The sequence below is a fragment of the Scomber japonicus genome, chromosome 17, assembly GCF_027409825.1.
Source record: "Scomber japonicus isolate fScoJap1 chromosome 17, fScoJap1.pri, whole genome shotgun sequence".
Lineage (NCBI taxonomy): Eukaryota > Metazoa > Chordata > Actinopteri > Scombriformes > Scombridae > Scomber > Scomber japonicus.
The window spans coordinates 16,598,336-16,622,143 of NC_070594.1; the positions used below are offsets into that span (position 1 = coordinate 16,598,336).

General features: G+C 37.4%; 3 protein-coding genes and 2 non-coding genes across 5 annotated transcripts; all 5 read right to left on the reverse strand.

Annotated features, from left to right (window-relative positions):
* Nucleotides 1-110: 110 nt before the first annotated feature.
* Nucleotides 111-3,754, reverse strand: rps12 (ribosomal protein S12). Its single transcript, XM_053337333.1, has 5 exons — nucleotides 3,598-3,754; nucleotides 1,952-2,068; nucleotides 1,728-1,830; nucleotides 1,141-1,242; nucleotides 111-200 (listed from the first exon to the last, which is right to left on the reverse strand). Exons 1-5 carry the CDS (start codon nucleotides 3,609-3,611, stop codon nucleotides 138-140), a joined length of 399 nt encoding a protein of 132 aa, XP_053193308.1. The 5' UTR covers nucleotides 3,612-3,754; the 3' UTR covers nucleotides 111-137.
* LOC128377636 (small nucleolar RNA SNORD100) lies at nucleotides 1,497-1,579 on the reverse strand. The gene has a single exon (XR_008323343.1). It is a non-coding gene; the product is annotated as a small nucleolar RNA SNORD100 (small nucleolar RNA).
* Nucleotides 2,157-2,236, reverse strand: LOC128377633 (small nucleolar RNA SNORD101). The gene has a single exon (XR_008323340.1). It is a non-coding gene; the product is annotated as a small nucleolar RNA SNORD101 (small nucleolar RNA).
* Nucleotides 3,755-5,996: 2,242 nt separating the features above from the next.
* zgc:153284 (uncharacterized protein LOC751696 homolog) lies at nucleotides 5,997-9,546 on the reverse strand. Its single transcript, XM_053337339.1, has 2 exons — nucleotides 8,413-9,546; nucleotides 5,997-6,150 (listed from the first exon to the last, which is right to left on the reverse strand). Exons 1-2 carry the CDS (start codon nucleotides 8,578-8,580, stop codon nucleotides 6,088-6,090), a joined length of 231 nt encoding a protein of 76 aa, XP_053193314.1. The 5' UTR covers nucleotides 8,581-9,546; the 3' UTR covers nucleotides 5,997-6,087.
* A 199-nt stretch (nucleotides 9,547-9,745) lies between these two features.
* On the reverse strand, nucleotides 9,746-22,395 carry LOC128377386 (deleted in malignant brain tumors 1 protein-like). The gene is made up of 17 exons (XM_053337332.1): nucleotides 22,242-22,395; nucleotides 22,017-22,094; nucleotides 21,606-21,632; nucleotides 21,198-21,509; nucleotides 20,437-20,730; nucleotides 20,000-20,314; nucleotides 18,819-19,112; nucleotides 16,976-17,290; nucleotides 16,428-16,727; nucleotides 15,744-16,052; nucleotides 14,912-15,226; nucleotides 14,213-14,521; nucleotides 13,835-14,128; nucleotides 11,771-12,109; nucleotides 11,571-11,675; nucleotides 10,606-10,690; nucleotides 9,746-10,482 (listed from the first exon to the last, which is right to left on the reverse strand). The coding sequence occupies exons 2-17, from the start codon at nucleotides 22,066-22,068 to the stop codon at nucleotides 10,332-10,334; spliced, it is 3,816 nt and encodes a 1,271-aa protein (XP_053193307.1). The 5' UTR covers nucleotides 22,069-22,094; nucleotides 22,242-22,395; the 3' UTR covers nucleotides 9,746-10,331.
* Nucleotides 22,396-23,808: the final 1,413 nt, after the last annotated feature.

Here is a 23,808-nt window from a genome sequence, read left to right on the forward strand (position 1 = left end):
TTAAGTTTGACAGGGAAATACAGCCAGAGATTTAAGACCACAATTCTGTAGTCTTCCTTTTATCTTAGTCAGTAAAACACAAAAAAGGGTAAAGAAACACTTGAAACAGCTTCCATTTCCACATTTTATTGGACATCTCATTTCTTGGCTTTGAAGTACTCCTCAATCACATCCTTGGCTTGAGACTCCTTGCCATAGTCCTGTAGACAGACAGACAGATTAGAGATGATAACCAGTATGACAATGCTCAAAATTAGAGCCTGGCTGATAATACTGCTGTGACGCTTATGAGATGTGTTCTAGTATTTTTAAAAATCACAGTAAAGTACGGCTATGTTGACAATTTAGGAATAAAGTGTTTCGACAGCTATGACAGTTTGCCCATCACAAGCTGTATAATGGCTGAATCAGTACATATTCTGGTCATGATGTATCCTAGTTAACCAGACATACACTTTAAAAACATGCATTTTTGATACTAGCCTCAATAACACAGCATCAGTCAGGCTCTGCTCTAAATTACCCTAAAAACATGCCTCAGGACCTTTTCAGTATATACATCTATAAAATAAATAAACACACCACTTAACCTCTTCCCCTCAAATCTCTGAGATAACTTGTTTATCACATTATACATTCTGTATCTGCTTGTTCCCACACATCATTGCAGCCACTGTATGTATGCTGCTTTGAGTGAAAAAAAAAAAATATGGCAAAAACATTAAAAAGTGGAAATTTTCTGGATGTTCTGTGCAATAATTTCTTGAAAATTCAGCGTGGAAGCATCACTTTAAAATAGAGTTTTGTGGATTTGAACAAACAGTAAGTACACAGCAGAGTTTAGGATGCATAATTTATGGAGATTGCTGTCATTTGTTATTTTATGTAGCCATTCTTAGGGACCCCAGACAACACAGGTAGATGACGGGGCTCGTACCCTGGCAGTCATTTAGCCAGATGTGGAAAAATCAACAGCTGCATGGCACAAAGCACAGCACCTGCACTTGACTGGCATAGCTAGCCTGACCCAACAAATGCCACTTGTTTAACTTGTCTATCAAGACCATCACAGGCAGACTGACACCCTCTCCCCGCTAATATGGTAGACATTGAAAACCCTGTAACATAGCATCTATTTACCTTGACCACGACGCAGCTGCAGCCCACCACCTTGCGGGGTTTGCCCTCACGGTCGATCTTGCAGAGACCAACCCACTCACCGAGCTTCTTATTGTCATCAACCTGAAATAAAGTTAGTGTGTTCAGACTTGTAGAGGTACCATATTTAACTACTGTTACTGGACACAATGACAGTTGGTAATGCTGGAACACAACATGTCATGTAAATCCTGGCTTTTGAAGAATCCATTGATAATGTTTAAGTAATTGACACATTACCAATTACTTCTGGTAAACATGGGGAAGTATTTGAATGTCACAAATGCTTTAAAATATTTGAACAGAGATGAAACCACAGCAGTGTGAGTACTCTTGGCTGTATCTCAGACAGAAATTGGGTAACAGTGGCAATATCCTCACAGTATTCAGTAGAGGGAGCCAATCTATCATCAGTGATACAGCAGTACACAACTCCACTGTTAATATCAGAAGTATTGATTTATCACCTGACAACTTAATACAAATCATTTTTTAAATGTCAACTCTGGTGATAAAACATACGCCCACCCCCACCTGATCCTTAGGCTGGCCCTTTAGCAGGTTCTTACCTTGATCAGGTTGATCTGATGCTCGGCGCAGAGGGCCTCCACCAACTTGACGTACATGGGCTCGTCGCAGTTGGCTGCAAGGACACAGAGATGGGCCTGACGCCTGCAAAAGAGCGCCCAGTTAACTCACTGTAAAAAAGGGGGCTATAAACGAGTTTCAAAAACTGATGGCATATCTCAGACAGAAATTGGGTAATGCACTTTAAAAAAAAAAAAAAACGTACTTGTCGAGGGCCTTAGCAGCCTCACGGATACCACGGGCAAGACCATCGTGGATGAGTGCGGTCTTGAGCACTTCAGGGAGAGCGGTGTTGACATCCATCACACCTCCGGCAGCGATGCTGATAAAAATGGACAGTAAAGACAGGGGGAACTTAAAAATTAAGCACAAAGGACATGACAACCTAGTTGACAGTGGTAGAGCTTCCAGTCTGTCAGAGCGAGGATCTCACTCATTGTAGAGTGAAGGGGTATCCGACAAAAGACTGAAAAAAAATCATCATTCAAGCACCGGAGAGCTCACATAAAAGAAAGGTATTCATGTCACATTTAGGTGCAGTAAACTGGGTGCTTGTTGACATAACTTGATACCTGCAAGAAAAGCTAATGTAAAAACTAATTGACTAAGAATCCTATTAGACAGGAGTCGCAATACGAGTTGCCTAAGGCAACCATAAATCAATGATGAAAAGTTTAGTTTTAACATTGATTGTAATTTACGTGTCACTCAATATATTGATACACCTAGCCATTAGCCTAACTAGATGATGCAGTTTTCAGTGACTCCATCTGTGAGTTCTGTGTTGCTTGTGTTTTCACTTTTACAGTGCATTTCTATACCATCAAATTATAGCAAATGTCTTTGAAAATGTACTTAACTCATTGTTTTCTAAATCTGGTTAGTTATGTTAAACTTACTTAACCAATTTCTCAGGTCTGTTTTCAAACAGTCAGGCACATAAAAAAACATTGAAACAGGTTTATCTTAACCAAATCATTCCTCCTGTTCATACTGAACATTCAAAGATCCCATCATCGTGCAATTGCAATGCAAGTGATGGATGTCATAACCTGAAGCCTTGATCAGTGTTTAAACGTTTTCTGAAGCTTCAGACCTCCAAATAAGTTAAGTAGAGCAGATATCTATCAATGATAACCTTTTCAGTGCTAAAGTCCCTCTTTTTGTTACTATACTTCCACCACAGTTTAACAGGGAAACACAGGTTAAAAGCCTCTACATGTAGCAGATTTCCACTCTGACTGCTGAAGCTGCATATGAGCTTAAGATAAACCTTTAAATGCATTGTGGCACAAAATGACTGGAGACACACTGGATTGCTGCCCTCCATCACTTACACTAAAAGCACATGAGGCAAGTAAGCACAGGAGGAATGATTACAAGGAAAAACCTCTTTACAGTGTTCATTTGAGCAGCTGACTGGAGTTTCATACACTTGAAAATGTGTGAACCTCTCCTTTAAGTTTTGAACATTAGCATGCTGAAGTGGCGTACTGTGCTGTCAGCCACCACACTGCTGGGGTCAAACTGGTAACACTACAGGCAATACTGAAATGATATTGTAGCCATTGACGTCTCCAGATATATCACATATAGTAAGACTTTAGGACAAGGTTCAACAAGCGAAGAATAAACTCGACAATGCTCTGCTCCCCTCGTGTAATTATAAATCACACAACTCAGCAGCTAAACTAGCCACTACAATGCGAGAAACCAGCGGTTAGCGCATTTAAAACATTATCCTGAAACTATACATAATCACCACACCAGTTACTGTCACTCTGACAACATGAACGTATATTATGTATATAAAAAAGCCTGCTCCGGTCAGCCCAGAAACGGTATGCTCACCCTTCCTCGGCCATTGTAGATTTGCGATGGATGGCGGACTTAAAGTTCTGCAATAAAGAAGAGATATGATAGAGGAGTTATTATCCATCATTTATGGCTCTTTGTAGTGAAGTTAAGTGTTAAGATGTTTGATTAATCCAGTTGATTGTAACGATGATAGGGAAAACGCACCCTTTCCTCCTCTGGGGCAGCGGGTAAAGAGGACGTCATAAGCCCGCGACATTGCTTTAATACCACAGGGCCCCATCAGAACCTGAAGAGGCATCCAATGCTGTGCCTGTTATAGTTTCTTTTTCTTTCTTTATGTTCTGTAATATAGCCTACAACATTTTAGTACAGAAAATAATTAATTGACCTTAATCAATCACAATAAAAATAAACAAGACAAAAAACATGACAGACATCTTCAATTAAAACATTCGGAATAGATTTTGATAAACGTTTCTAATTTTTTATATATTGCAGAGACTCAAAATAGTAGCCTATTTTATTTCAATTAAAAAATAACTTAAATGGTGGGGTTGTTTTTGATGTGTGTTTTGGCTTTGTGGATATGAAACTTACTTGCTTTGCGGATATGAAACTTACTTAGCATTGTAAAAAGGTTTACAATGCTACAAATACAGATTTTTATACACAAAACAGGAAATAATACTTTTTTTTCAATACAGAGATTATGTGAGGTTTTGATTTAAAAAACAAAAGAAGACCTCTCCAAATCCTTCCCAAATACAACACAAAATGAGCAATTACAAAATAAATGAATACCATCCTCTTTTTCAGTTTTGTAAAAGAAACATGTCATCCATTAGGATAGATGTTGTGTAATATTTTTAGATGTAGGCAAGTTCTGTGATTTTGTTCGATATTAAAAATGTAAAAGGAACAAGACAGCCCCAAGCTAGCTTATGTCTTTAAAGTGAGAATTCCAGAAAAAAATTCGATGTGGTGTTACTTGTTGTTAAAACATTTTCTGATATGTTTGTTGGTACATTTGTTACTCATAAACTCAATGGAATCTATATAAAGCATGCATTGAGAATTAGGAGTCCTGTGTTGCTTTTTATAGCCTTTCATTTGTTTCTTTAATATACACAATTTTAATACAGAAAATAATGAAATGATGTCAGTCAATCACAATGAAATAAACAAGATAAATAAGATACCAGAGGACAGTAAACATTTACAAACCAGAGGACATTGTTCATTCATAAAGGAGGGCCACAAACTTATTGTTTTGGTAGCCTTCTTGTTTTTGGAAGAGAAGAACAGTTTTGCTGCTTTGCTTGGCTTCATTTTCAAATATAAGTGACATTTTGCTAAAAGAATGATTAGGTTATTAGTATGATATTGTTTTATTTTATTGCCATTATATTTATTGAAACCATATAAAACGTTCCCAGGCATGAAGTCAAATCAGAGTCATTATTATCAACAATACATCTACCCAGGTCCTTTCTTATGGAGATAATCTTTCCCATTTGCTATTATGTAAAAAATACCTCTTCTTCAATAGATACATTTTTGAGCTTCATTGCTATTTGCATTTTGTAACTGAGCTTTGTTAAAATAACTGATTAATTACTACAAATAATATTCCTATACATTGTGTAATATAGTGGGATCACAATTTGCACAGGATATTGCAACAAGTCCTAAAACAATGTGTATGCCTGTTATATGCAAAGTTACAGTTAATCAAAGAGTTACAGGTCTCAATCATTTATTGTTCAAATTAGCTTCAGCTGAACATCAAGGTGCATTTTTATAAATTTTGTGTCCTATTTGGAATCACATTGTGACCAATAACTGAGAATGTAGGTATTAAGATAATATTTTGTCAGGAAAAATGTAAAATAATGCTGTAAAATAACACGTAAGTATTTTGTTAACAGATATAATAATAATAATAAAAACATTCAATCTAACCCTGAAATCCAATACATTTGAAAAACAGATTAATACTGCCTGTTTTCATAATAAAAGTTTATCTCAGGTCATTTTTTAATTCAAGTGGTTTTCATTTAAAAAAAAATATTTGGTTGTCAATCAAGTTAAACAGGGCTGAGCCAGGTATGTCATGGCTGCTTTGGTCTGAATGAGTTGACAACCAATCCCATAAATAATTCTGCCTTGTGATAAAAAGTATTGAGAAATATGATAATTTTGTTCATTGTAGAAATTATGATTACATTATTGTGTTTACATTAGAGTAGATTATAACAGCAACACACAGAGTTCAAACAGTTTTAAGAGTTTTTATTTTAATTATACAAACTTTTTCAGACACCGAACACCAACATGTCTTCCCCTGAAAGGAAGGCTATAAAAACGTTTACACTTCACAAGGAAAATTAAAGTCTAGTTTTGAGCATTCTTCATCAAAAATGAATAAAGCATAAGTATTTTATAGATTTAGAATTGATATGCAGATGATGCAGTGAACATGGCGATGGGTTTCAGTCAGCAGTCCGTAGCTGGCTGGACCTTTCAGATTTTGAGAAAATCCTCCAATTGTTCCATCTCAATTGCATTTTCAAACGCAGCAAAGTCCTGAAAAAAAGAAAAGTGTTCATGGATTTTGGGGATTAGGGTGGAGGGAACACATAAAGACAGAAAGACAGAAGACATTGTTGTCGGTCACATGTCCTCATTGGCTTTGGAGACATGTACTGCCTAAAACCTAAACACCGATTGGCTTGTGTGTGGTGTCGTCAGAAGCAGAAGAGGCTCACGGTCGTAAACATCTAGTCACGTGTAGTCTGAGATGGACGCGCAGGTCAGGAAATGATGTAAACGGACCGTATATGGTTTGTTATTTGTGTTATTACATTACGTGTTGGACTAAATACATGGACATATTGAGGAAAGTATTCCGGTTTTATGGAAACGGATTTCATATTTCACAAGAATGGATACTTGGCGAGCTGTACAGAAAGTCCTGAGTCATAAGATGATCGTTGTGGATAAAGGGAAGACTTTGAAGGTATGTAGGCATTATAGCTTTTCTTACTTAGCTGAGTGGCTAGTCAAGCTAATCGCTAATACTATTACGGCTGTGAGCAACCATATAAGTCGTGAGTGGTCTTGAATGAATCAGGACAATCTAAGCTTTCCAACGATGTACGGCATGAATATATATGTTTAAGGGTTGCTGTTTAAAACATTCAGAAGAACTTGTGGCTACCTCCTAACATCCGTCCCGTTCCGTAGACGGAACAGCGTGCGTTAAGTGATAATCGCGTCTTGCATTTCTCAAGGTTGTAATTTTCACCCCACCTTTGAGTGTGGCTGTTTGAAACAGCTATAACATTCACCTTTCATGTTAAGAAGACACATGAACTAGTCTGCCTTTAGGCACAGTGATAATGAGATCACATGATCACAAAGACAATGTTATCATGCAGTTATTTTTTTACCACTACTCAGTGTAGTGCGTTAGCATGGTTACATTCGCTAATTAGCACTAAATACAAAGTGCAGCTGAGTCTGATGGGAACATCAGTAGTCTTCAATTTTATCCCTAAAGCCATACTGTATAAACAGTACTGTGCAGAGGTTTTAGGTGTTAAAAGTAAAGTGAGTTGCTTCCAAAAGTAATTCCTTGAATTTTTTTTCTATCAATTAACTTCATACAAACTTCAGCTTACAGAAGAAAGTTAAATCAGATCAATATTTGGTGTCATCACACTTTGCCAGCTCTCCTTGGTACATTTGCACACTGTTAGGATGTTTCAAGCATCTTGGAGAACTTGTCACAGTTCTTCTGTCTCAGCTGCTTCTATCTCTTCATGTAATCCCATACTGAATCGATGATGATGTGGGTACCATATAATCCTCTGTCTTAAAGGTAGTTCTTTATGACTCTGCCTGTATGTTTGGAGTCATTGTCATGCTACAGAATACATTTGGCACCATTCAGATGCCTTCCTGGTGTTATTGCATGTATTTTGCACAGTATTAATACATGCTGCAAATATATATTTAATGCTCTATTCTGGTCTAGTTTTTATTTGATTTATCTCTCTTTCAATTTTTCTGTACTTTGTTTTGGTTGTTTTTTATTAGTGGGTTTTTTTGTTCTTAATTGAATGTTTTAATGTTTCCATATTTTTACTATTATTGGGTTTTATTTTTGTTTTCCAAATTGCATGTTTTTTTGTTTCCAGTTCTTACTGTTAAATGTTTGTTTTATGTAAAGCACATTGAGTTGCCCCTGGGTATGAAATGTGTTATATAAATAAAGCTGCCTTGCCTTTCCTAGCCTATTATAAATAAGCATATGTACAGTATGTACATACAGCTAAAACCTATAACAACTGTGAAAACGTATACCTCTTTAGAGATGTTTTGGAAGGAATGGATTTAAGGCAAGCTGAAATGACAAAACCCTGCAGACGCAATCTAGTGTGTGTGTGTGTGTGTGTGTGTGTGTGTGTGTGTGTGTGTGTGTGTGTGTGTTGTTGGAGGAGGGACTAGGGTGTGTTCCAGCATACCTACTTGTGTGTGTCAGAAAGTCAGAGTATGGCTGTGCACTCTTATGCATGTACCTCTGACGTCTGTGTGTGTGTGTGTGTGTGTGTGTGTGTGTGTGTGTGTGTGTGTGTGTGTGTACAAACTTTTGGGTGGTATAATATACTGTAAATATTGATTTAATCACTGTGTCTACGCCCTAGTCTAGCAAATGGCTTGTTCCCATGCTAGAAATGCTGCAAGCATGTAAATGATTTACATGAAATCCTAACTTAATTACTTAGTTAGTATATTGTCATGATATATTATCATTCATTTTGCAGGTTATTGTGTGAGGCTTACCCCACAGTATACGTCCCCATTGCATATTTGAGGTGGCAGTGCAGTCGGGTTCCCTGCCCTCTTCCTCATTAAATCCTTGTCTTCAGAATTCTGAGAAATATCCACAGCCTCGAAGGGGATCTTCTTGGAAGTCAGGATCGAAAAGATTCGTTCCTGATTTTTCTTCATCTGGAGGAGAGATTTTCACCAGTTGATAGTTTGCAAAAATGTGAAAGTCCAGCCGTTCGACTTATGCAGTTGCAAGTAACGTTCATTTCACTGTCTGTACTGAGCAGCTACAATTTGTTTGTTACATAAATAAAATAGAAAATATCTACCCACTGTTACTCACTGAGTATGACGTACTTAATTCAACATCCCACATAACATGTTGTTCAGTCTTACCAATATGTTAAAGTATCAATATGCGTATAGGTAAAATAATAAAGACAGCATACTGTACCTCTAGAGAACCACTCACACTGCTGAAAAACACTTTGACTGTCATATCTGCTATTTTAACAATAACAATCTAATCTAGATACACATATACAGGCTTTTTGAGAGAAGTGTAGAGCGAAGTGGCAAAACAGAGAATGCTCCAGTATCCAAAATGCAGGTATGTGGTGCTGGTTTGCTGAGACATCAGACAAGGTGAGCAGGTTTGAACACGGCTTACCTGCCTGCATGGGCACACCCACTTGACTCACTGTCATTCCAGTTGTAGCCTGTCGGCTTTGATTGTTAAAGCACAAACGCACACACACACATATACACACAGCCACACAGCCACACACACACACACACACACACACACACACACACACACACACACACACACTACCACTACTGCATTTGCTACTATTGCTTACTACTGCTTACTCCATTTCCAGTTTATGCTAATCTATATTTCTACTCAACATTTCAGCAGTACTGTTTACTTCATTACATAAAGCTGACAGTTACAGTTAGTAGGCAATTTACAGATTTAAAAAATCTGTTTACACATAAATAATCCAATAATGCATTATAAAGTATGACACATTCTTCCTGCACAAAAAATAATTTTGTACTTTAGTCATTTTGAATGCAAGACTTTGACTTGTGATATTGTTGTTTTTGAAAACCATTATATGTCATTATATAACACATACAATCAAGTAGAATATCTTGTGACCATGTAAGACATTTGTTAATTAAATATATAAGTGTGTTTAAGTAATCTGCTGTATCTCGCTGTGTATCTGATGATATTAACCACCTAATCTATATAGAGCATTTAATTGTATATAATATATTATCATATTAGTAATTTTACAAAAACATTCAAATAACTCTGGCCAGTGAAAAAGTGTGTTGTCAGAAATTCAGATTTATTGATCAGTATTTATATACACTGAAAACAAGCAAATTATTATGCAATATAAAGACATTGTAAAAGGCAAAGCAAATGTGCTCTCTTGATCTGCAGAATTAGCTTTTTGATTGGCAGGATTTCACAGAAAATACACCACAGGTAACCTTCAGAACACTTAAAAGAGTATGAAACTAATCTAACTTTAACAAGAGAAATAGTCTGTTTACACAAGCATCACACTGTATATGTTATATTTAAAATCTCATTTTAAATGTTTGCAAAGTTTCTCTTATAAATCTTTTAAAGCAACTAAAAACAACAGCATCTATCTAAGGAAATATGAAGTTGCTAGATTTGTGAATTATTGGTTTACTTAAAAAGAGGTGAAAAAACATACACATCTGTATTGCTCCTATGGTCTACCTTAGAGAGCAACTTAACACCAGCTGAGAATCTTATTTTTGCTGGCCTCCAGTGGTTCTCATCTTGCTGTAGTAATGCAGACGTTTACTACCTTTTCAGCATGGTTTTACATTATTCTTTAATGAAATCACATGAAGGAATTCCTTGGGTCATTTTTATATCACGAGAGAACGAGTGGTTCAAGCTCGTAACACACTCTCCCAACCAGGTCTTCAGGGGCCCTTTCAACAGCATTATCCGAGTCGATATCAGCAATCTTGTCCTCTGAAATCTGACTTTCTGCACGCTCATTCACTTGGGTGTTGCGGTTCCTGAGGGAGATAAGGAATTGACAATTGTAACCACTGGGATGTTTTTCAAGTGGATTGAGCTCAAACCTAATATGCAAATGTCAGCAGATAACGTCAGCAATGTTCTCCATTTTTTTTTCTTACCTTCCATCAAGAGCTCCATTGCCTTTGTCTTCCATACCTTGTCGGACTGCTCCTCCAAACCTGTTACTGAACTGAACCATGGTTGCTGCAAGGTGAGCATAACATCACAAGAGTCATTCATTTAATGTCACCGGAAATCTTATTTCTTCATAACATTATATATTTATGACTACATAAGCAGCAAGCAAGTGACTCATTTACTCTGCTTCATCTGGACTGAGTGGGTGTGGTTTGATAAGATTTGAGTAGCAGTGACCAGTCAACCTAACAACTGTCATCAGATTCTGATTCTGAAGTGTTGTTAAACACTGATTAGTGTACTGAAGTACGTGGCGTCACCATTGTCCAACTAAGCCCGATTCGCTTTGAACATGAGAGAGGAGCACAAAGATGCAGAAATCATCTGTCATGTGAAATAACCAAAACTGTCCTAAACTGTTTTCATGTAGGATTCCCTCTCTCATAGTAATAATACATATATTTTAATACTACTACTAATAATAAATATGTATAAAATATATTTTTTGGGCCTTTAAGATCTGTCAAGATAAAACAAGTTGAAATCTTGAGTAACTAGGCCTGTGGGACTTTAAAACTGACTTGCAGGCAGCATAACAAGCTGTAACGATCTAACAAACAGGCAAATTGGAAATGGGAAACCACAAGGTATCTTCCACCTTACAGTCTGATATGCTATTGACCCATCTAACCATGCCAACGTCACTACATAGTAAGTTCATCTGACTTCCTCTTTTGCTCCCATCATAATTACTATGGTCATTTGAACATAAATACATTTATGTTTTTGGGGAACTTGCATCAATGACTGATATTGTCGTTTCTCTTTGGGGGACAGTCTCATACAGTAATAATTACCCATGGGTTCATCACTACAAGCACAGCCTGTCACATATGCATTTTTTCCACTTTCCATGTAAAAATATTGATATAAGTTTGCCAATTACCAGAAACATGTAATCTCCTTCTCCAGACCACATAACCTATAACCAGCAGAAGTAACAACAGCAGACCAACCACAACTCCTACGGCGACTGAAGTGGATGAGGACGCTGTAGGGATCAAGACATTGTGTATTAGCAAGGGAGAGAAATAGCCATAACCAATGCAGAAATACAAAATGAAATCAGGGCACTTATGGTCTTACCGCTAACAACAGTGACTAGGAGTGACTTTGAGGGAGTGGAGCTGAAGGTCATCGAGGAAATGTTAACACCGTAGACACAGCTATAATCTCCTTGTTGGTCATACTCTATAGCAGGGAAGTCAAAGTATGCCAAATAGAAGACAGAGTGGCCAAACGCTGGCTTGACTTCACTGGCATTCTTGTTAGACTTTGTCAGAAAGAAGAAACCATCACGATATTTGGAATGAATAGAGCAAGTGATGGAAAAGCTGCTGCCCTCGGCGACTGATATTTTATCAGGGCGATAGACCACCATTGCATGAGGAGATGTCAACGAGATGCTGGGTACCTCTATTTTCACTGAGGAATAAAGATAGAATGTTACTAACTACTGACATAAAAAATGTTTAAAATTTTATACAATTAAATTTTCAACAATTGACAGTTTGCTAAAACTCTCCCCCAAACAGCAAAAGTCCAATCTTGGCTTAGCAACTGTAACTAGGCAAGACAGTTAAGAGCTTTGACGGTTGTGTCTTTTTTTAAAGTCTTTCCAAAACCAAAAACTAGGGGTGTGACGAGATCTCGCGAGACGAAAACGCGGCGATATTTCTCGTCGAGGTGAATTTTGTCTCGCGAAGCTATAATTAAGTGGCGCACCAAAAAGAAAAAAAGACGATCGGTTTTCTATCTCTCATTCGCTCGTTATGTCTTCTTTTTCTAAAGTCACGTTTGGATCATTAACCTTGTTACAGTTTCTACCTGCTGAGAAGATCTCAGTCAGAAGTATGAGATGAGGAGAGGAGCAGGTTAACCTCAGGTCTCTACACTGAGAGCCTGGGGTAGGAGGAGCAGGGAATCTAGCACAGCTGTGGAAGGCTAAAACCTGTGATGTCAAAAGTAAAATGAGTAACACTACCAAATTATAACCATAGACTGTATATAGATTATAACACAATTTATATGTTGTTCTACTTGTGTATTTATGTGATACAGGATTTGTGCAATATACTTTTAGTTCTGTGTTGTTTTATTCGCAATATGTTATAATTTGTTTTAATTGGATTCTTTATTTAATTTATATTTATATATTAGAATTGTTTCTACTCTTTATAATTTACTTTTTAGTATTTGTGATTGTATGTAACTTTTGTATTTATGGTTGTTATTTCCATAAATACCAAAATGATCCATCTATAAAATATCTATATGGGGAAACCTTTTACAGTGCTGCATACTGCATATGATAATTATATATTTAGAAAGTAGAACTAAAGTGATTCATTACAAGATGATTAGTTAAAACATTTCAATTCAATTTCCATTTTGTGAATTTCAAAGAACAGTCATGTATCTCCTCATTGAAGTTTTCTTAAAAATATAGTTAAACTCTCGTCTCGTCTCGATCTCGTGAACCCAATATCTCGTCTCGTGTCGTCTCGTCTCGTGAGCTGAGTGTATCGTCACACCCCTACCAAAAACACAACAGCAAAAGTGTAAGGAATAGATTAAGCAATGTATCAGTTTGCTCTAACATAAAATGCAATCATTAGCATGTCTGGCTCGAAAGCTTATTTAGCGTTACATGTTTTGTGTATGGGTCATCAGCTGTTGAGGATGCTGAGTGTTTGCCTCAGACTTGCAGATTTAGCCCCAGTCTTTAATCATGTATGTAGCAAAGAAGTGCCTATTTAAAAGCCTTTTTAAGATAATTGTTTTAAATGAGTCAGCTAGAAACTTTAAAAAGGCCAACCAATGCATGAAGCTGTAGCTAATACTAGCTTAATTCCTTAGTGTTAGTTACAACAGTATTAATATTTCAGCTAGCAGAACTGATAGTCTTCAGCTAGAAATGAGAAACTACGTTTGTCTTCCTCTGTCTAAAATCAAGAAATGGCAAAATTCAAAATTGACAAAAAATGTAATGGGGCAAATCTGTGACTGTTATTATTGTAAACTGCATGTGTGTTGTATGAGAATAGAAACCTTGAGTAGCAACAGCAACTAAGTGGAGGGCGGGGGCAGAGCATGGCTTAGCAAACGGTCAATCATGTTCAACCAGACAAACAAAGCACAAAATATTACCTGTGACAGAAAGCTCGGCTATATTTCCTTGAGGATAATAGATGATTTGATTTGGCAATTTCTTTTGATATTCACAGAAGTATGACCCTCTATGGTTGAAGTCCACTCTAGGTAAGGCAAAGGTCACAGCTTCATTTTCCGTGAATTTTTCCATTTTAAATGATTCGCCGTTCTTTCTTAAGATAAATTTCCCACCCAAGTGCTGTGTTAGTACAGTACAGGTGATTTCGACTCTTTCACCCCAGGTTACCTCTGGAGAAGGACTCAGCGTGATTTGGGGCTTCTCTAAAGCACCTAAAACAGATTGTAGCAACAGGTTGTAGCAAGTTTGTTGTTAAATTAATAATTTGTAGATTTAAAATGAGCCAAGCCTCTTACCTAAACAGATAACGCCAGCATCTTCACCATGCCCGCAGTTATTTTCTCCAAAACCAGCATGTGTACAGCGTGTGAGAGCAGGCTCTTGGCCTGAACAGGCCACATTATCCAGCCATATGGGTCCACTACCCCTACCAAAGTGGGCACTTGTAGGAGCGGCAACTGCATGACCGCAGCCAAGCTGTCTACATACCACATCGGCATTACTTAATTCCCATTCATCATCACATACAGTTCCCCACTGGCCTTTATAGAGAACCTCAACTCTACCCGAACACTCATTTGAGCCGCTGACCAAGCGAATCTGGGCTGCAATTGAAAACAAATAAAGTGAGAACACAATAACATGATATAAAATTGCACTTGCATTAATACCTATTTCTTAATGGTAAACATATTAATTAATAGACATAAATGACACTAATACCCACAACATTTTGGGTAAATCCATTTTACACATAAGATACTGCTTGTCCTCAACATTGCATCATAATCCAATTTCAACATCAAAAAGGGAAAATTTGGTGACTTACAGAAAAATAATGATTTAGAATATGACTGGGATGTAATGTCCCTTTGTCGCGTAAATTAAATATTAAGCATTTTGCATTCAAAACTTACTATTCCAAAGTATTTAATTGGTAATATTGTTTGTTAAAAGTATATTATTCGTCCAATTGCATTTATAAAAAGCTTTACCTGCACAGACAACACCAGCATCATGTTCATGCCCACAACCTGCTGTTCTGAAACCTTGGACTGAGCATTGCTGAATAGATGAGACGTTGGAGAAACATGAATCACTAGCCGCCACTACTGTCCCACGGCCTTGGCCAAAATGAGCACCACCGGGATTGTTAATAGCACGTCCACACTCCAGAAGCTGACACACCATCTCAGCTTTATTCAGGGTCCAGTCTGTGTCACACACAGTTTGCCATGTCTCACCATGACGAACCTCTACTCTGCCATTGCACTCGTCATTACCATTATCCAACCGGGCCTCCAAGCTTCCTGTGAAGTCAAATAAACTAAAATGATTAGACACTGCATATTAATTTGAATGCAGTCACAGATATAGTAGATAGTAGATAGTAGATCATCTCAGGTGTGTGGCCTAGGCTGACAAGCTTGAAATTGAATCTCTCTTTTTTTTAAATCAAAGGTAAACTAATCTCTAACCATGTGTACAAGTTCATGTAACAATAGCAATGTACTCCTGCACATTAAGTCTTATATTGACTAATATGTTTGTTGGTATGCACAATACAAGAAACAAACATTTTTTTCTTCTTAATTTAATCCATCTTTCATAAAATGGATTCAGTTAAATTCATCTTTAACTAAATGGATTGAATTAAGATAGTTAAGAAGCCTCAATGTAATCATCACAGTGAGAGCAAGTTTGGTAAAACAGTGAAAAAAGGTTAGAATTGACATAAGGGGATACAAAGAAATTTGAGCAATATAACTAAACAACAACAAACAAAACTGTATTTTCTGTCATTCTTTTATGCTCACGTCATCTTACCTGTGCAGACAACACCAGCAACTGAGGTGGTGTTGCATGTTCTGTCTCTGAATGGTCCACGTTGACACTGACTCATTGTGGCCTCTATTCCATTGCATTCAATCCGATCAATCACAGTCTCTCCTGAGCCAAGGCCATAAGCATCCGTGGTGGTGATTGTATGAGCCCTCCCACAGCCCAGCTGTCTGCACACCACGTTTGCATCATTCATGTCCCAGGATTCACCACACACATTCCCCCACTGGCCTTGATCAAAAAACTCCACTCTTCCGACACAGCGATTGTGCCCACCAGACAACTTAGCATTACCTGGAAATGGCAGGCATACATGAATAGGCATGCAGTCCAGCTTAAAATAAAAACAATTTCCAAAAGAAACTGTCCTAGGTGTTTGTTTTGAATTTCATATGTATTTGGTTAAAACTGTAACTACCTAAAATAAGGAATTTAAGTTCTGTGTGGAATTATGAGGCTACAGGACTATTCATTGATTTGGGTCTGGTCATTTGTTGTCACCAGATCTGGACACAGCAAAATCTCCCTTATCTCAATATAAAGTCTCCTTATGCCAGCCCTCAGATGTGTTTTGAAAAACAAGTATGGCTGCAGTATCATTGTAGTTCATAATTTTCTTAAACAAAAAGTGGAGAGAATTTCAATTTCAGTTCAACTTTTAAGTCTTACCTGTACATATAACAGATGCATCTTCCAAATGATCATTGCTGGTCTTCACGTATTCTCTCAGTGTGCACTGTGTAAGAGAGGTCTCTCTACCATTGCAATTGATTTTATACCCTCTTATTTCTTCGCCTTGACCATATGATCCCGAGACGCCACCAGCATCTCCACAATCCATCTCTCTGCACACCACTGTAGCTTCATTCATTCCCCAGTTAGCACTATGTACTGGCGCCCAATGGCCACCATGGTAGACCTCCACCCTACCTGAGCACTGGTTAGTCCCATTTATGAGTCTAATGGTAGCTAGAAAGCAAAAGAAAATATGTTGGTGGAGTAATAACTAGTTCATTCTTATTGGTATACTGTAGTGAAAATAACTGCAATATCATATTTTAATCCTTAACAATGATTAAATAAAATTTGTCTGAAACATCAGCTCCAGATAAATGTGAGCATAAAAGACAGTGTGAAATCAAGTAGCCTAAATATGGTGACATGCTAACAAAGAGAGGTGATATCAAACAAATGAGAGAGTAAATAGACTTGCTTACATGAACACATCACGCCAGCATCTTCACCATGGCCACAATTATTTTCTCCAAAAGAAGGGCGCCGGCAGTGCAAAAGGGAAGTCTCATTACCAATACAGTCAACATCATCCAGCCAAATGGGTCCTTGGCCCATACCAAAGAAGGCACTGGGTTTGGATGTCTGTGCTGTTCCACAGTCCATAGCTCTACACACCACCTGAGCATCTCTGATGTCCCACTCATCATCACACACCGTTCCCCACTGGCCATCATGCAGAATCTCCACTCTGCCAGAGCATCGGTCAGTGCCATTGGCAAGCCTCAATGGTGGATTACCTAAGGACAGGTTCTCACTCATAATTAAGGCAAATAATACAATACTATGGTGTATTTAGAGTGCAAATGTACTTAACTTGTTAGTCAGTTAACAATGTAATAATGTAAAAAACAAAACAAATATATATAAACAATATATAACAATGCACGCATTTAAACTGTATTATCTGTGAAGCCAAAGCCTGATATAGTTTATAACTGTGCCATAGACATCCATTGTGGCTTTTGAAAATTTAAGCTATATTTTTGCGCAGGATAACATGTGCATTCATTGCCATGAACATGAGCACTGTATTATTTTGAGTTAATCTAACACACACAGGCCTGTTGCAATGACTAGGTCTACTCAAAAATTCAGCAGCTGAAAGTGGTACCCAACAAATACACTATATGCCCCTCTTTGAGTAAAGTTTGCCTAACACTGCAGTGGCCAGCTATTTTAAAGCTGCAGTAATATTTTTTGGCCACGTTTTTGGTCTAAAATGGGTTTTTAGAACTTTTACACTGAAAACAGCTGCATTTCGTAAGCAAAAATGGGAGGGGAGTTTAAAGTCCATGTAAAGTAAGAATAAAAATGTGTTCTGAGTTTGATATACCACAGAAAAGTGTGTTAACCACCCTGCCAAATTTGAATGATTAAAAAAATGGCCAAATATATGAAATTAGGCTTCAGGTTGGGTAAAAATCAGCCTCTTTCTCTGCTCCCAAACGCTGTGGGAGTGCCTGCCGAGTTCGCTACGTCTGAGAGCTTTCTGCTGCTAACTTGGGGGCTAGCTAGCGGCTAACTCTGCAGCTAACTGGCTAACTTGTAGACTGTAGTAGTAGTAGTAGTGTGCGCTGAATGTATTTATACCTCTACAGCAACAGGGGCGGGTTTATGCCAATCACTGCAGCGGTGATTTTTAAACCCGCCCACTAAATCCTGAACACAGAAATCTTGAAACACAGTTTGTGAAGCCTAGCTCCACAATTCAAATATAAATGGTTGAAATGCTTTTTACAGTACACCTTTAGAAATACATGTATGACCTATTTAATATGTTTAGAAGAAAATGTCTGAATTCACTTTACACGGTCTTTAAGAGTAGGATGATAATTGTCTGGTTATAATTAAAATATTGATTATAACCATTTTCAGAATTTACTTTAAAAAAGAAAATATATATTTGTAACACATTTTTAAAAATGTACATCTACAGGGGGAATGAATGGTCTTGGGGGAACAGACAGTGTAGGAAAATGGAAGTAGCCTATTAGTTTTGATATTTTCATGGGGTTTGTTGACAATAGTAAAATATAGAATATCACCAGTCTTAATCTTCAAAAAGGGTGATGTCTATAAGTGGGTTGAATGGCCAATCCAACACTTTGGGTGGGCCTCCAAGAGGATTTGTTTTTGATGACCGCTTTAATTTAGTGTCAGAGGCCAAAATTTCCACTTGTAAACAAGAAATATAAAGACTTAATGCATAAAACACAAAGTTATTAGTAATGATCACATGCTATGCTTGTTGCTTTTGTGTCTTACCTTGACATGCAATAGAAACCCCTCTACATCTCCCTTGGTTTATGTCAAGTGTGCACTGGTTGATTGAGCTCGCATTGCTGGAGCATCTGCTTGTGTACCCTTTCAGTCCACTGTTGTTGCCAAATTCTGGAATTTCCCTGGTTTTTTTAGGATCTCCACAAGCAAGTTCCCTACACACCATCGCAGTATCTTTCTGGCTCCAGTTATTTTCACAAATTCTTCCCCATTGGCTATCATGGAAGACCTGCAAACTACCGGAGCAGCGGTCAGTCCCATTGCTCAATCTGATTGTCTCTGGAAAGGAAGCAATAAAAGACAAGTATTAAAAATGTTTAAGAAAAACGTCAATATCTCATTAATTACATATTTAATTTAGGGGCGGCTGTGGCTCAGGAGGTAGAGCTGCCGTTCACCAATTGGAAGATTGGCAGTCCAATTCCCGGCTCCTCCATTTCACATGTCGGTGTTTTGTCTTTGGGCAAGACACTCCCTGTTGCTCTGCCAATGGTGTGTGAATGTGTATGAATGGTTACTTTCCTCCTGATGAGCAGGTTGTGAATGGCTGAATGAGACTGTCTGAGTGATCATAACGACTAAAAAAGTGCAGTGAAGTGCAGCGAAGTACAGTCCACAGTCCACAATTTACCATACTTCATAGGATGATAGGGTTTGTTGTAAGGAGAACAGATTGTATTTCTAAATCACCAAAGTACAACCACAAAAAGAGGAACAGCAAAGGGATGATTGTGACATGCAGGGCTTTCTCACATGGTCAGTCATTACTGGCAGGGGGTTAATTTCCTGGGTGAAATGTTTATCAAAGAAATCTTAGTATTAGCTAGTAAATGCTTTGCAAGATCATTGAACATTTCATCTCTTTATATTAATATACAGTAGATGAACCATGGGCAAACATGCATGGAAAGCTTGGACACTTTCAAGAAATGGCTATGCATCACCACTTCACACACATGTAAATATTTATAAAGTTAATTTCCAATTGAAAATTCAAGAAGCTTCTGGGTTCTTTCGGTACAAAGTCATAATTTTTCACATTTCTCGTTAACTTTCCAAGCACTCTAAATTGGGGTTTCATATTTTTTGACCAACCTAAATCAATTCAAAAACTGATTTTGCTGAGTGGGGCTTTGGCAAAGCAACATAGTACAGCATTTGTTTACCTGAACAAATGATACCAGCATCTTCATGGTGGTCACAGTCATGTTCTCCAAACCCTCTGTGAGGGCATTCAGCAAGGGACTTCTCATTACCAGTACACTCAACATCGTCCATCCAAACCTGGTCCTGACCTCTGCCAAAGAAGGCCTTGTACTTGACTGACAGAGGCACCCCACAGTTCATCTCTCGGCATGCAACAGCTGCTTCCTGCATCCCCCATTTGTCATCACAAACCGTTCCCCACTGTCCCTCATGGTAGACTTCTACTCGGCCAGAACATCGACTCGACCCATTCACCAGTCGAATCGGTTTATTGTCTGTCAGGTTGAAAAGAAGAATTAAAAGCATGTTTGTTCACAAGCCTTCCAAAAAACAGTCTAACTAGGTTAGTTTTTATCATGATTACTCATATAGTAATTTGATCACATGGATGACTTACTTGCACAAATTACAGTAGCATCATCACATCCTTGCTTGTTTTCCTCAAGTGTGCATTCTGAAAGAGAGGTCTCATTTCCAAAACAGTTAGTTTTGATTCCAACCACGTCACTTCCCTCTCCAAAATATTGTGCTCCAGACTGAGTGGCAGGGGTGCCACAGCTAATCTCTCGGCAGAGCACCTCAGCGTCCTCTTCACGCCAGTCATTTCTACACACTTTTTTCCAGTGGCCTTCATGGTAGACTTCCACTCTGCCGCTACACCGGTTGCTTCCATTGACCAGCCTCACAAATTCTGCAAATTATGTGCATAGAAATTTCAATAGGAATGACACACAGAAATGTATGTTTGTTAAAATAAAGTACAGTGGGTGACTGCTGAGTTTTGGGTTATCTGTGCCTCATGCCCTTTGCACTTTACATTTGCAGCAGACATTCACGTGCATCTGCTGCAACAGCAGGGCCACAACAGGTAGTGATCAGTTTATGCCAGTTACAAAACTGTTAACTGACCACAATATTTAGGTTCTTATACATAAGATGAAATATGATCATTTGCAAAAATGAATGCTTTGTCAGCTGCTTCTTTTCACAGTTGTATTTCCCAATTTCTCTGGGCAGTTCCACATTTCTGTTGTTAATATAAAACTTGTAATACATAGTTTTATGAGGCTTAGTTGTATGAGTTAAGGTTATAGCATAACAATGACTCAAATTTAAACAGCTCTGTAGTACTGCAAACATAACTAAGGTAAGTCTTACCTGAACAGACAACACCAGCATCTTCATTGTGACCACAGTTATTTTCTCCAATTGGTCTGTGCTGACAGTTGAGGATGGAAGACTCAGACCCAGAACACACCACATCATCTAACCAGATATCTTCCTTTCCCTCTCCAAAGAAGGCACTTTTTTTGGCCTCAAGAACTGTCCCACACTTTAACTCTCGACACGTCACTTCGGCGCTGGCTATGTTCCAGTTATCATCACACACCGTTCCCCAGCTGTCTCTGTGGTAGACCTCCACTCTACCAGAGCATCGGGAAGGCCCAACCAGCTTAATTTTTTCACATTCTAGAAATGACAAATAAAAATGCATAACACCATGAACTTTTTCTTTTTTTGATAATACCAAGACGAAGATTTTCAGCCAACACTTAAGCTACTGACCTGTAAGCAGCAATAGACTCAGTAGACCTAAAACAGAAATGAAGAATAAAGCAAGCTTGAAACCCCAGAGCTTTGCATGACTATTTTAAGGCAATATTGTCCAGTAAATACACAGCAGCCACTGCTGTAATTAGCAAAATTTATTTCATAAAAGCTATACTATAACTGCTGTACCAAGAATGAATTGGTACAGCTCCTTGAGATGTAGAAATGTATTTTTAGAAGGCTCCAAAACACATTACACATACTTGTCCAATTTCTACTTTGATCATAGATCAATACTCTGTAAGATATAAAATATTACATATGTTGTGGGAAACTTATCTTGTTTTTTCTTGTAGCTCTGAGAGCAACAAATCAATTTCCATTGCTGGACTGGACAGCCAAATAGATGACTAAGTAAAAACTCACCAACTGACAAATAAAAACACAAGTGTAGCATTTTGGCAGAATTGTAGATCATGCTGTGTCTTCTACGTTGGTCAAATCCTGTCATGGAATCAGTAAATCAGAAAAAATAGGTATTGTTACTCTTTGCACAAAATGTTATCACCTTTCAGTTGTGTTGCCTCATCTGTCTTTAGCCGAGTAAGAAAAGATTTTTCAACAAAAAAAAATGTGAAGGTGCCCTCTTACCCGTTGAATCCAATACGTCTGGGCAGCTGTTAAAAGAACCGAAACATACAATTCAAAGAAAAGTTATTCATAGCTGACACATCCAAAGGGCATAAGAGCCATGTACAGATCCAGTAATTGTTACAAATAAAAGAGACTGCCTGGACTTGGACTGCAAACTGGACGCATGTTGACATTTTGATCAATCATTAAAGACGGAGGATGAGAGGAGATTTCATTTGGTTTTGCACAATGTCTGCATTACCATTCGAACAACCCCATCAAATGCAATAGGAAAATAAACCTGCATTTAACAAAACATTTTTGTACATGATAGTAGCAGTGGTTTATTGACATGTTAAAAAATCACCTGCAGAACAATTAGAGGAAAGTGTAGATGAAAAGGAGGATTGTTATGAGCAAATGTCATGAGGTGAATTTGACCACTAACCCCCAATGCTAAACCCCAACTGTCCCCACCTTCCTCTGGTTATCATTCGGTCATTGTTGAGTTGGTACTGGTTTCACCTTTTTTTTTTTTTCACTGAAGCAGCATAAATAAACAAGTCACTTTGGTGAAAGAAAGCAAATACAAAAAAAAATGTACATTAAATCATATACATATATATATATATTAAAAAAATGCTGGAATTAAAGTAGAAATGAGGATGCAGCGAACACATAATTTTGTATATACTCCAAATTAAAGCGCATATATATATATATATATCTATATATATATATATATATTAAATCATAGATATATCTATATATATATATATATTAAATCATAGATATATCTATATATATATATATATATTAAATCATAGATATATCTATATATATATGCGCTTTAATTTGGAGTATATACAAAATTATGTGTTCGCTGCATCCTCATTTCTACTTTAATTCCAGCATTTTTTCAAACATAATTTTATTATTTCCATCTTAAATCTGTTAACTATTGCATTGAAAATGGCCAATCCTTCTTTGTATTTTTGACATTTTCTACTCTGAATTTGATTATTTGGCTTTAATTTCTTACCTTACAAAATGGTCTGATGCAGACTATTCACAGAAGCAGCTCCTGTCTCCCATAGCTTATTGTCTAAGGACTCCTTGAGACAGGGAATGATAAACATTTCCTCTTGTGAAACTGTAAATCTTGAAGTTTGGGGGAGTAGTTAGATTCAGTTCCTGTTATGTAATAACATACTCCCTGTAAAAATGTATATTGAGAGCAACAGGAATTTGTTAATATAATTATTGGATTTGGAGTCATGATTAAAAATTGTTCTGAAGGAAAATGTGAAATAACTGGTAACAGAGTCACCACTTTCATTGCATGAATTTACTTTGCATATATGTTTTATATTTCGTACTTATTTATCATGTCAACATAATAAATATGTGCACATGAATTCTACATGGCACCATTGTTATTATTATTTTATTCTATTTGTTATTTTTGTTCTGGCTTGGATTTTTTTTGCTTCTGTTGATCAATACTGTAAGTACTGTCCCTGACAAATAAACTTGCAACTTGGATTGCATTGGAATGTAGTTGTTTTTTATATAAACAAATGTT

Excerpts from the sequence above, each read along its gene's own strand:
- LOC128377386 (XM_053337332.1), bottom strand. The coding sequence starts at position 22,068 with ATGATCTACAATTCTGCCAAAATGCTACACTTGTGTTTTTATTTGTCA. Across the intron at positions 21,510-21,605 it reads GAGTCTATTGCTGCTTACAG|AATGTGAAAAAATTAAGCTG; the intron begins GTCAGTAGCTTA and ends TGTCATTTCTAG. Across the intron at positions 20,315-20,436 it reads TGCTACTGTAATTTGTGCAA|ACAATAAACCGATTCGACTG; the intron begins GTAAGTCATCCA and ends TCAACCTGACAG.
- zgc:153284 (XM_053337339.1), bottom strand. The coding sequence starts at position 8,580 with ATGAAGAAAAATCAGGAACGAATCTTTTCGATCCTGACTTCCAAGAAG. Across the intron at positions 6,151-8,412 it reads ATGGGGACGTATACTGTGGG|GACTTTGCTGCGTTTGAAAA; the intron begins GTAAGCCTCACA and ends TCTTTTTTTCAG.
- rps12 (XM_053337333.1), bottom strand. Across the intron at positions 1,243-1,727 it reads ATCAGATCAACCTGATCAAG|GTTGATGACAATAAGAAGCT; the intron begins GTAAGAACCTGC and ends ACTTTATTTCAG. Across the intron at positions 201-1,140 it reads GCAGCTGCGTCGTGGTCAAG|GACTATGGCAAGGAGTCTCA; the intron begins GTAAATAGATGC and ends GTCTGTCTACAG.